This window comes from Pelobates fuscus, chromosome 8, assembly GCF_036172605.1.
Source record: "Pelobates fuscus isolate aPelFus1 chromosome 8, aPelFus1.pri, whole genome shotgun sequence".
NCBI classification, from domain to species: domain Eukaryota; kingdom Metazoa; phylum Chordata; class Amphibia; order Anura; family Pelobatidae; genus Pelobates; species Pelobates fuscus.
The window spans coordinates 17,377,629-17,391,755 of NC_086324.1; the positions used below are offsets into that span (position 1 = coordinate 17,377,629).

A 14,127-nucleotide genomic window follows, 5' to 3' on the forward strand; every position below is an offset into this window, starting at 1 on the left:
GCTCAAACACTGAGGTGGTCTCGTCCTCCTCGCCGGTCGACGGGCCGGTACCGCAGGAGCAGGCCCGGCAGTCCCCAACTGCTGGTGAAGCCAATCCAGTCCTCTATCCTTCACAGCTGCCCGAACACCATCCAGGATCTCATCTAGCGACGCCATAATCCTGCAGAAACGACAAAGAAAAAGAACCTCGCCGACCTGACACAATTTACAGGTAAGAAAGGCTCTGGTTAAAATGGCCCCTATTCTAAAATGGCTGCTCTTTATACTCCCTGTCTCCGCCCCCAAGCTCCATTAAACTAATCCAACCCCCAAACACTAGCACCTGCCCACTTCCTGGCTCTGTCAAGGCACACTCCTCCTACTGCGTTGTTCCATGGGCTTCATTACTTTCTCCCCACTCTCTTTCTCTTACACTCTTTCCCCCCCCAAATTTCTCTCCCAAACCAACTCCTATACATGTTTTTCCCCCCCAAGTCTTCATCCAGCAGCGACAGACTCAGTGCTGCAGTATAAACATTGCAGATACTCTGCAACTCAGTGTTTTACATTGCAGCACTAAGTGCAATAGGGACACTGCACCCAGACCACCTCAATGAGCTGAAGCGGTCTAATTGCCTATAGTTTCTCTTTAAAATTTGGCTTTTCATATACCGAAGAGTTTTTTCCCCACATTAATTTATGATTAAGACACTAATTTTCTTGAAAACACTTGATAATGAAAGTGAAAGTATGGTTTTAAAATGGAATTCACTGGATTGATAGATCAGTCTGTATATAATAAGTATTTTTGGGACTATCCCATGACACATGCACCCATTATATAGAATGACTTCCTACAGACTACACAGACAATACCTTGGATCTCCAGTAATAGTGTCTTACAATGGCCACAGCACTTTTCTTTAAACATAAAAGAAAAAATGTATCTCCTTTGAGTGAAGATGAGCAAATACTGGCAGAAGAAGCAAAACAGAGAACCCTGAATATCCTGACTGATACTCTGAAGAAAAAGGACCGTCTGTTGGTGGAGAAACCAGAAGACTTCACTGGCCATTCCTCGGATAAGTCTATTCCATTAATTAGTCTGGTACAAGATCTCATTAGTGAACTCCAGAAAGTGACCTTCGTGAGAGGCTGTCGTGATGTACGTGATAACTGGATCACTTATGTTTATCCAAGATCAGATGGAAGAATCATTTTTCTCTGCCCACCTTTTTGGTTTAGAAGTACATTTTTAGGTACTGAATCTCGGCCAGCTGCGATAATCCATGAAGTCTCCCACTTCCTAGGGTACGAACACACCATTACTGAGACCATGGAAAACAGAGCGGAAAAACATTTTAATCAACGAAAACTACTGCCCCTCACAAATTACTGTATCGAGTCAGCGTTTGCCCTCTATATGAATCATAAAGGGATTTATACAAAGGGTTTCTACAGCTGCTGCGGAGAGAGATCCAGAGACTCCGTCTGTGATAACTCTGAGATGAGCATTTATTTAAGGTAATTGTGTTCAGTGTTTTGTTGAGCTAGGTAGTGCATTGTTACTGTAAATAGTTAAAGAATGTTTTTATAATGTAATGGGTTCTTTTTTTCTTTAATGAATGTGGGATAATTACAAAAGGTAATTTATATATATTTATATTTTGTTAGTCTTTTTTTATTTTCAATCCACATAAAATACAGACAAAAAAACAAAACCGCTGTGTTATGCCAAGAGCATCAATGGCTAGAGTGGTTTAATTAAGAGTTTTTTGTTTAAATACAATAAAAATAAAATATATATATGTAGTTGTAATAAAGTTTAACTGAGCCTGTCACCCCGAAAGGGAAAGGAAAAAGCAAAATTTAAAGCTGCACAGGGGTGGAAAAGGCTATGTGCCTTGTACCAAGATATGGATGTTGTACAGTGTACACTTCCAATAAGCACAACAAGAGGCTATCGCCTACTTCGCTAGATCAAGTTGAGAGATTTAGGTATAGCGTACATGGGTGGGGGGTGAGGGGTGTGAAGGAGATTATAGGGAACTAAACCCCCAATGCCCCCAGGAGGTAATGGAATGGAACGTGTCCGTAGGTAAATTCATCGTCATGCATTTTTCTAGTGAAACTAAAACATAAACTACAAGATATACAAATTATAAACTAAACAATATAATAACTGGTTTAGGTGTAGGTTAGCAGTTCAAGTTATAGCTGTGGATGCAGAGTTTCCCCGTTGGGTCCCAAGTAGTTGACTGTGGTGAGTGCACCGGATGTTGCAGCTCCTCAGTGGTGGTAGGCAGCCCACGTTTCAGACTACTTCTGAGGCCTCATTGACCTTCAAAGTTCCTTTTTCATGGGGTATCAGGAGGCAGCTCGGGGTGCCCCACTTGTAGTACATGGGGTTAAATGGGAAGAGCCCAACAAGTCACAGGACAGATCCAAATTCCAGGAGTAGAGCCAAGTGCCCCTCCATCTTTAAACTTTGATATCATATCAATCACCGGTGGTGCTTACTCTAATGCAAACTAATGCCAGCTGCAATAAGTGACCATGGTGAGTTCAGAGCTGATGTGTGACTTGTGTGATTTCCTTTATAAAATACTATGTTCCTATAATTAACAGGAGTGACAAAATGTGCATTTACTGAATCACACCTCAAAACGTAGTCAAGTCTACCCTTAATCTAGCTCAGCTGATACGTCCATGGGCACTCCAGATGTTGTGGACTACATCTCCCATAATACTCTTACACCCATAGATTATATTCTTCTCCAGTGGAGCTGTGGATACCCAGAGCCAGGGCGACAGGGCTCTGGTAAATATGAGCTGGACCTCCAGATGTTCACTAATTTTATCACATTAAAGTACTATTATCGATTATTATATATCTGTATTATCATTATTAGATTTGTATTTATGAAGAATTATTGGTCTAAGTATTTAAGTTAATGCTAAGTCCGCCACTGTTAATTCTGGTATTTATTATGATATTATGTGTCACTTTGGTGTGCTTGCTGCTGGTACTATACACTTGCACATATTATTGATATTGATTTGCAGTGGCGCTGTTCACTATTGACAATATTTATAGTGTATAGAAACACGGATTGTTAATCAGATTGAGTGGCACTGTTCACTCTTGACATTATTTATAGAGTATAGAAACACAGATTGTTGATATTCAGTTTAAGTGGCACTGTTCACTATAGCAATCATTTGGAATGTATATAGACACATGCACAGATTGATGCTTTTCCACTTTTTTGGATTACATTGAGAATTAAACAACGCTTCTATTTTTTTTATTTTTATCTGCAATGTTTGAACTGAATTATTATATCATTTGCTAAATATTTAAATTAAATTAATCTTATTTTGTGTTAGACTCTCGGGATGTATTCAATGAACAGTGTGACAGAGCTCCAGTACTCTGACCAAGTACCGGCACCAAGTCTGCTTCCTCGGAGCTATCAGGGATCCTGGAGCACTTCAGACCCAGTCACGAGGCTTGACTGGGATCACTGAGGGCCTTTTCCACGCTGGACCAATCACCAGACGACACTTGGTGAAGGTTCAAACAGCAATTCACTTTAATATACATAGCACACATATTTAAGCCCCCAACAGCCTCATTTACATACAATAGGGTACATAGAGCACTAAAGTTTATGGAAGGGTGCGGTCAGAGAATAGCAAGGACTGGTGGGAGATTGAGGAGGGACAGGGCAACTAGATTAAACTGGTCTGGCAATGTCCCTGGATCATCTCCCTGCTGGGAAAACAATAGGACATGAAAAAGGGGGAGGGGAAAAGGCACAGACAAGCAATACATTCCACATACCTTGCAACAATAATGGGCACAGGGTGCCCAAAACACAAAAGGAATCTGGGGACCCATGCATTGGTTGATTTGGTAAACGATTTGGTGCACGGACAGCCAAACAAAAGGGAATAAAAGTGTAGTTAGGGCATTCATTTTGCTACAAACAGTAAGATCATTATGAAACTTTATTTTCTTAATAGAAACAAGCCATCTCCTTTGAGTGAGGATGAGCAGATACTGGCAGAGGAAGCAAAACAGAGAACCCTGAATATCCTGAATGATACTCTGAAGAAAAAGGACCATCTGCTGGTGGAGAAACCAGAAGACCTCAATAGCAATCCCTTAATTCCATTAATTAACCCAAGTCTAGTAGAAGATCTAATTAGTGAACTCCAGAAAGTGTCCTTCATGAGAGGCAAAGATCAGAAAGGTACAATCGCTTATGTTCATCCAAGATTAGGTGATAGAATAATTTATCTATGCCCGCCTTTTTGGGAGAGAAGTGAATCTCTGAAAATTGACTCTTGTCTAGTAACAATAATTCATGAAGTCTCCCACTTCCTCGGATACATGCACACAGTTAAAGAGACCATGGGAAGCAGAATGGAAAAACAGTTTACTCATCGAAAACTACTGCCCCGTACAAATTACTGTATCGAGTCAGCGTTTGCAGAGTACATGAATCATGATCGTGCCTATCTGAATGGATCCTACAGCTGCTGTGGTGAAAGGTCCAGAGACTCCGTGTGCAAAAATTCTAAGATGAGCCTTTATCTAAGGTAATTCAAAGGAACTGGGTTGTAATGTTCATCCGTTGAGTGTTGGATCTTTTACTATTCCATTTCTTCATATTTAGTTATTATTTGTTATCCAATAGTTCTTGTGTACTGTTGTTATCCAGAGCATGTTACATAGTCTACCAGCTATAAAGTGAGACATCATTTGACATGCTGGTGAGGACATAAGGAATCCTGTAGCACTATTACACAAAATGAGCTTGCAATCTAAAGGACATAATCTGGGTTGGGACAGGAGAATATGATAAACTAATAATATGAGGGGCATCATGGGATCTAACAAAAAAAAAGAATTAAGGAAGAGTTGAAAGATCAGGTTCAGATAAAATGCTTACTTTATTAATTTCATTAGAAAAACACACTTTATTATGAAATCGTGAAGCCCGATGTATGAAAATCGCCACAAAATAAACAATTGTTTATTTTCGTACTGGGCATTCCACTCTAGAGTCTCTTACTTGACTCACTCATATCATATTTTCCTGGATAGCCGGCCAACGTCTCAGGCTTTCAAGAGGAGCAACCCGTTATTCTATAAATTTATTAGGGAACCAGTTTAAGGCCCCGTTAGATACGAGTTTACTCAATGTTACGTTAACCCAAGTTTTAGTTTCATATCAAAATAAGATAAACATGTAACCAATGAACAATAACCAAAAAGCCTTCAGAAGAAAAAACTTGCATAAAAAAAATGAATAAAAAAAGCAGTTTATGCATTGCCCCAAGCCTAGCCAGATTCTTGGGTTTGACGGGCATATTCAGATGGTAAATGGGCAGAAACTATATATATATATATATATATATATGAATCTAGACACTGTGTCGTTAAGATCATTTTTGCCCATATGTTTTATAATATTCTACGAGATGAACGAAAAAGGAAGAATATAACGTGCTCTAGGTAGCGGACATTTTACACTGCATAGAATACTATTTCGAAGTGTATATACGGTATATATATATATATATATATATGGTCAATGCAAAGAATTCTCTGCTGACCTCTTCTGTAACAGGACTGTGCAATAAATGGCAATAACAAAGGAAATAATATAAATATCAGAACAGTCCCAATTATCAGTGCAATGCACATCTAAACATTGGGCAAAATCAGCACTCACAATAGCAGAAGTAATTTTCAGTGATAAAGGCTCTGTTGGAGCCAAAATGTTAAATGGTTATTTATGGTGGCTTTAATAAAGACAGGCTAAAATAATAATTCATTGTATTTCATTCATTGTTCTTTTATGAAATGTGGATAAATCTATTCTAAATACTTTATTAGTAAAGGATCGACATACTTTGCAGTTTGATACATTCTAAGACTAATCAATGGTTGTGTAGGACTTTTTATAAATTCAACCATAGGGAGTCATTGTTTGTACAGTTTAAAACCATGAAAATCTTTTTTTTTTTCCTATTCCCAGGGTCTTAAAATCAGAGGAAATGAAGAAAGTCTTATTACCAAGTATAGAAGGAAATTAATCTGAATCTGCCAATTACCGATACCGAATGTTCGAGATACTTTCCAGAATAAATTCTAATCCAAGTCTAATTCTAAAAATCATACTATTGATCGTAAAATAGTGATTCTTATTTCTCCACTTCACAAGGACATCAAACAATATGACCTTATTATAATTTATTGCTATCATTGTGATTATTTATATAGAACTACTACGCAAAGTAGATGGTGGGAACCGCACTCAATCCCAGCGGCCAAGGGTGCTCCGGATCAGGACCAGCAATCCCAGAATTATACACGAAAGAAGAAAGGACCACAGGCACTCCAAATTGAAACCGTATGCAGATTTATTAGGAAAAAATGCAACGCCAAGCAACGTTTCGACCAACAAAGGTCTTTTTCAAGCTTGCAGGTTAAGGAAAGTAATTAAAAATAAATTCATTTAGTTGTTCTGAATTACAGAATATATAATGTGTCTGGGATTTTAAGTTTTTTTTGGTAGTTACAGGTCACAAAGCACAAGGAGTAAAATAAACTTTTTATGTGGAGCGATTTTAGAATTTGGTATGTTTGTCTTGTAACCATAAAAGAAAACAAAATTGCCACACAAAAGTATATATTTATATAAAGTAGACACCACAGGCTATTTACCTAAGGTTGTTTTGACACTTTCTACGTAGCCATTTTACCGCCAACCTCTGCTAAATATTGGAGTAAAATTTTGTTTTTTGGTGGTTTTCGCACACAAACTTATAACAAAGAACTTCTCATGTGTATTTTGTAAAGTTGGTGTGTGCTATTCCTGTACAAAGTTTTATTATGTGTTCATTTACTTCTGCTGAGTACAACGGTACCCCCATTGTATGTCTTTGGCCCTATTTTGTGAAGCTACAGTGCCATATAGGAGACCTGTCATTTTCAGTATTCACAGTAGAATTTTGAGAGACGGATTTAATGAGCCTATGCTTCCATTTGGGGTATTATAGTAGTTTGACTGTTCAAAAAAAAACCACAAAGGCCTACCATTTGTAAAAGTAGACACTCCAGGGTATCTCATAAGGTGCATATTGTGCCTTAACATGCCCCCATTTTTTTACCATTACATGCCAAAGTATGTGGTAAAAAATAATTTTGTGCATATTTTACATACGGATTGCATTTTTGCTGGGCATTTTGTATATTTCATGTGTGCCACTAAGTTCAAACCCCCCAAATTATGCTCAGCTAAGTCTTCCGAGTAAAAGGACACCCCCATTGTATGTCTATGGCACTATTTCGTGAAGCTACAGTGCCATACAGGAGACCTGTCCTTTTCAGTATTCACAGTAGAATTTTGAGAGACGGATTTAATGAGCCTATGCTTCCATTTGGGGTATTATAACAGTTTGACTGTTCAAAATACCCCACAAAGGCCTACCATTTGTAAAAGAAGACACTCCAGGGTATCTCATAAGGTGCATATTGTGCCTTAACATGCCCCCATTTTTTTACCATTACATGCCAAAGTATGTGGTAAAAAATAATTTTGTGCATTTTTTACATACGGATTGCATTTTTGCTGGGCATTTTGTATATTTCATGTGTGCCACTAAGTTCAAACCCCCAAATTATGCTCAGCTAAGTCTTCTGAGTAAAAGGACACCCCCATTGTATGTCTATGGCACTATTTTGTGAAGCTACAGTGCCATATAGGAGACCAAGCCATATCAGTTTTGACCGAACTTTGAATTTTGACGCCGGGCCTATGTGCAATTTCCAAGCATATTTGCAGGTTTTAAATTCAAACTACCCCACAAAGGCCTACCATTTCTTAAAGTAGACACCCCAGGGTATTTCAAAAGGCATATTTTGAACCTTAGCGTGGGATCATTTTTCCGCTAGCTTGTACCAGGTGTAGTGGTAATAAGCGTTTTTTCTGCCTTTTTGGCACACAAAGTGAGTTTGCACAGTATATTTTGCAAACCTTATGTGTACTACCACTGTATAATACTTCATATGTTGCTCAGCTATGTCTGCTGAGTACAAAAATACCCCCGTATGTACCTTTGCCAGGTATATGTGGACATCGGAGGGGCACATTTGGGACACAGCCATTCCATTTTTTTTCAAATTTTTAATTTTTACGCTGTGCCCATGTCACATTTTAGAGTATTTTACCAGGCTATATAATCCAAATACCCCATAAAGCCATACCATTTCTTAAAGAAGACATCACAGGGTATTTCAAAAGGCATATTTTGAACCTTAGCGTGGGATCATTTTTCCGCTAGCTTGTACCAGGTGTAGTGGTAATAAGCGTTTTTTCTGCCTTTTTGGCACACAAAGTGAGTTTGCACAGTATATTTTGCAAACCTTATGTGTACTACCACTGTATAATACTTCATATGTTGCTCAGCTATGTCTGCTGAGTACAAAAATACCCCCGTATGTACCTTTGCCAGGTATATGTGGACATCGGAGGGGCACATTTGGGACACAGCCATTCCATTTTTTTTCAAATTTTGAATTTTTACGCTGTGCCCATGTCACATTTTAGAGTATTTTACCAGGCTATATAAACCAAATACCCCATAAAGCCATACCATTTCTTAAAGAAGACATCCCAGGGTATTTCAAAATGCATATTTTGAACCTTAGCGTGGGATCATTTTTCCGCTAGCTTGTACCAGGTGTAGTGGTAATGAGCGTTATTAAATGTCTTTTTTTACTTTTTAAACCTTTTTTTACTTTTTAAAACTATTTTTTAAACTTTTGTTTTGATTATTCATTTTTTTAAAGTTTCCTAAACTTTCGTAAAACTTTTTTTTACAGATTTAACATTTTTCTAAGCTTTTTTTTTTACGTTAACCCCTAACTAGCAGTAAGCAGCACTAACAGTAAATTCCCCATTTTCCCATAACTCCCACCCACCCCAGCTAGCAAAATATTTAATTATACAATATTTAAATTAGTTAATTAAATACATTTAACCCCTGAGGGTTAAAAAATAAATAAAAGTTAATCGTCAGGGGTTAAAAAAAAAATTAGAACAGTATAATACTGTGATCTGTATTTTGATCACTGTAGGCAGTGATCGACTGGCAGGGAAGGGGTTAGTTTTTATTTGGACTGGGTAAAGGGTTTATTTTTTTAAATTTTTTACTTAAATGTTATTAAAACTTTTTTTTTTACTTAATTTTTTAACTTTTTAAAGCTTATTTTTAAACTTTTTTTAACGTTAACCCCTAGTTAGCGTAATACTAAATCCCCCAATTCCCCACTAACTTCCACCCTCCCCAGCTAGCTAAATTTATAATTTTAAAATATTTAAATTAATTAATAAAATAAATTGAACCCCTGAGGGTTAAAAAAAAAAAGAATTAACCCTCAGGGGTTAAAAAAAAAATCAGATCTTAGTAAAATGTAATCCCTGCCAATTGATCACTGTAGTCAGTGATCAATTGGCAGGGAAGGGGTTAATTTTTTATTAAAATGGGTAAAGGGGGGGTAAAGGGGGGTGGGATTTTAATTTTACTTTATTTTTTTAACACCAGGGGGCAGGATCACTGAAGATCCGTCCCCCTGCACTTCACACAGAACCAGGAAGTGCAGGGAGGCGGAGGTGAGTATAGAGAGCACATGTGCCCGCTCAGACATGCTGTCAGAGCGGGCACATGTACTCTGACAGCCCGATCCGGTGCTCTGGGGCGATTGCGGCGATCTGGGGTTAATTTTAACGGGTGACGGACGAGGTCCGTCACTCGTCATTAACGCATTCCCCTGAGTGACGGACCTCGTCCGTCACTCGTCGTTAAGGGGTTAATGTGAGTCAGAGAAATCGTAAAAGCCTTTATGATAATGTTGAAGGACAATAAAACATAATAAATAGAGGTGATTATGGGTCTATCCAATCCTCTGAGAATTTCTCACTAAGACTTCAATAAAAATTTGAATAAACATAAGATAAATACATGATGCAGTGTGACTGTAGAAATTCCCCTAATTTGTGCTCCTTTTGGAAATAACAGAAGAAACATTATGTAGCTCGATCTACAGTTATTTTCTACGTGATCTCATATATTACCTCATATGTATCATTACAAAGAGGACCTATATCATTTGTTTATCAGACTAAGCCTATCCACAAGGCTGTACAAACTCCAAATGCCGAGCAGCTCTCCCACGTGAAATTCAATTATTATTATTATTATTATCGCCACTTATATAGCGCCAACAGATTCCGCAGCGCTTTACAGTATTATAAGAGGGGGTAGTTAACTATAAATAGGACAATTACAAGAAAACTTACAGGAACAATAGGTTGAAGAGGACCCTGCTCAAACGAGCTTACAGTCTATTGTATCTCATGACATAATGAGCAAAGAGTCCCCAACTGGATTACTCTATAAACCTACACTGATCAGCCACAACATTAAAACCACCTGCTTAATATTGTGTAGGTCCTCCCTGTGATGCCAAAGAAGCTTTGATGCATCGAGGCATGGACTCCACGAGACCTCTGAACGTGTCTTGTGGTATCTGGCACCAAGACATCAGATCCTTTAAGTCCTGCAAGTTGTGATATGGGGCCTCCATGGATCGGATTTGTTGTTCCAACGCATTCCACAGATGCTCAATTGGGTTTTGATTTGATAGATTAATGTTTTTCATGTATGATATATTTGTGATATTTAATATGTTGAAAACATATTTTTAAAGGATTATTGGCTACCAAGTTATTTTACACTGCAAGCTTCAAGACCACTTAGGTGTCACCTTCAACCACAATATACCAATAACAGCTGGAACATAGCTTGGGATGCTTATCTGTCCCGTCATGGAAGACTTGCAGGTGGGTTTGGGGACACAGAAAGCTAGACTGACATGAAATCCTCAATTCATATTGTGGGAGGGAAGGATAATAGGGGAAGTGGAATGGGGTGATGGCAGGTGCGGGGCTTTGGGGTTTTCGCTTCCTCTGCATTATTTTTCTTCTTCTCTTTTCTTCCATGTCATGGATCTCTTTTTTTGATACCTCAAATAACACAGTTTCGTATAGACCATCATTTGCAGAATATTGCATATTCTATGTTTCTATTGATTATGCATGGATGTCTGGATTGACATAAGTAACAGATGGTACCAATAAGTCACAAGGCTTTCTTTGTCTGAGAACCCTGGAATGTGGATTGGGGGTCTTGTCCTTATATGGCTAGGGTTGTACTCTGACGTCATTATGGTCATATCAATATAGGATAGTGAACAAAGGACCACGAGGTTTTGCTGTTGCCGCACAAGGTTGTTCTTGTCCGACTGTCTAACTATGTAGACTCAAACTCTCCCTTCAGGAGTCCAGCAATTACCATCCGCTGTTGAACATCCATTATCCTGTAACATTCTTTGTTGTTTTATTATGTATCAGTAACTGTAAGAATAAACCTGAAGAAACCATAAGTCAGATTGCGTATTAGTATTTTTTGTTAATATAGACGTATATTAACATGGTGAGCCTTTTACCCAAAAAGATAAATACGGTATATTTAAAAGAATATTTCAATCAACGTGGAAAAAGACACAGAAGAAACACAGACCACTGATTACATCATTGTAATTGGATACTGTTTGGTAGTATTTGATTAATTATCTAGTTTGTCAGAGGATCAGGTAACTCCTATTGAGAAACATCACAACTAATTGCGATGGTGTTTCTCAAAAAATGCCTTCATAAATATACACCCAAGAGATGTCCCATTGCTATTATATTTACTATTACACTTCTGAACTACTAAAACTGAGAGGGGGTGGGGGGTGTGGGGAGAATGTGTATGGGAGGGATTGTTGGGATAATACACAAATGTTGTGTTGCCATCACAACATATTTTGGAGTTCTTAGTTCCATGGAACAAATATCTGGAGAACATTCTCTACTTTCTCACCTAACATTATTCAAGTCCTACAAGTTGAATAGGGTAATTAATGCACTTCTGTTTCTAAATTAGCGTTATTATATATGTGCCCACATGGCAAGACTGGAATAACACTACCTACCCAGGACATACCCACTTGCTACAAAAACCTCTACTCTAAGTATTCCACATATTTTTTTAGCTAAACTGTTCATTATTATTTATTTAAGATTTCTGTATTGTTTATTAATCACAACGGGAATTATATAAGTGGTTCCTACAGCTGCATGGTTCCTATAACTGTAATGAGGGAACCACAGACTCGCAATGCATACAATGCCCTCGATTTACCATTTCTGGATAAGCTTCTCAAAATTATTTAATATTTTTGGCTAAACTTTTAATATAACTTATTTGAAATAGTAAAATATTGAAAAGAAATCATATATAATTACATTATATCATAAATATCGTAATATATTTTCAGAATTATAAGTAACTTTAAACGTTTATCTGAAAATCTTAAATCATTTGAATGAAAACCTACCTTATCCAAAATCTTAAATTGAGGCCGATATAAGGTGAGTTCTTCTACAAGGTAATGCCATTGATGAAATACATTTATAGCTACAATTCAAAGTCAAATTTTCTTTTCTTTTTTTTTCTTTTTTTGGGGGGAGGATATTTTTACTGCTTAAAATAGAAATAGGATTTCATGCATTAGGAAAGGATTTGAGAGCTTTCACACTTAAATGATCTAATACTCATCAGGTCTCAAGATGTGAAACTAGTTATATCTGCGCGCATTGGAAAAGTCCCAAAAAGTTGGATGACCGGTATTTTCTTTTGGGAATTTTATATTTTATACTTTTACACACCAAAGGTTGCAGTATGACCTCATTGTATCTGAAGGCCACATATCTACAGCAAAGTTAAAAAATGATGTGACCACAAAATGAAACCTCAAGACTTCTCTGAACAACATTTTGCTCTAAGAATTCAATAGAGCAGCAGGAAATGCTAGCAGAATGCTTGGTTGTATATTAGCTGTAGAAAGAGGGAAGTGCTCATGCCATTGTACAGAACACTGGTGAGACCTCACTTGGAGTATTGTACACAGTACTGGAGACCGTATCTTCAGAAGGATATTGATACCTTAGAGAGAGTTCAGAGAAGGGCTACTAAACTGGTTCATGGATTGCAGGATAAAACTTACCAGGAAAGGTTAAAGGATCTTAACATGTATAGCTTGGAGGAAAGACGAGACAGGGGGGATATGATAGAAACATTTAAATACATAAAGGGAATCAACACAGTAAAGGAGGAGACTATATTTAAAAGAAGAAAAACTACAACAACAAGAGGACATAGTCTTAAATTAGAGGGACAAAGGTTTAAAAATAATATCCGGAAGATCTTGCACTTGTAAGATCGCCACTTGGCAGTACTTTTGTGCAGCTAATACTCGCAAATATCCAGTTAAAACCTTTCCTAGACTTTCTAAACCTACCTCGCCATCAAATTGAACTACACACCTCGCTATGTCCAGCAAAGGACAATTCCAGTGCAGCTATAATGTCAGCACTTTGCAGATACAGGCAGGGCCGGTGCTAGGATTTTTAGTTACACAGGCGAAGATGCATTTTGGCGCCCCCAACCCTCATTAAAAAAAAAAAATGCATCTTCACCTGTGTGTCTTTCCTCCCAAGCCACAGGCACACAGGCATCATTTTTTAGTCACACAGTCAAAGTCATACAGGTACACTGTCATACAAAGACAGCAATAATCATACAGAGACATACAGACACATACAGTCAGAGACATACAAGCAGAGACATACATGCATACATGCATACCGTCATACAGACACATACATACAGACAGGCATACAGAAACATACATACAAAGACATTCAGGCACATACATACAGACATACAGGCATAAAGAAACATACATGCAGAGACATACAGGCATACAAAGACATACACACATACAGATACATGCATGCATACAGAGACATAACGTCATACAGACACATTCATATAGACAGGCATACAGACACATACATACATTTAGAGGCATACCGTCATACAGACACATACATACATACAGAGGCATACCGTCATACAGACACATACATACATACAGAAACATGCATACAAAGACATACA

General features: G+C 37.7%; 1 protein-coding gene across 1 annotated transcript; it reads left to right on the plus strand.

Annotated features, from left to right (window-relative positions):
* The first annotated feature begins 821 nt into the window (after window positions 1–821).
* Window positions 822–6,213, plus strand: LOC134570635 (uncharacterized). The gene is made up of 3 exons (XM_063428565.1): window positions 822–1,503; window positions 4,009–4,587; window positions 6,033–6,213. Exons 1-3 carry the CDS (start codon window positions 884–886, stop codon window positions 6,088–6,090), a joined length of 1,257 nt encoding a protein of 418 aa, XP_063284635.1. The 5' UTR covers window positions 822–883; the 3' UTR covers window positions 6,091–6,213.
* Window positions 6,214–14,127: the final 7,914 nt, after the last annotated feature.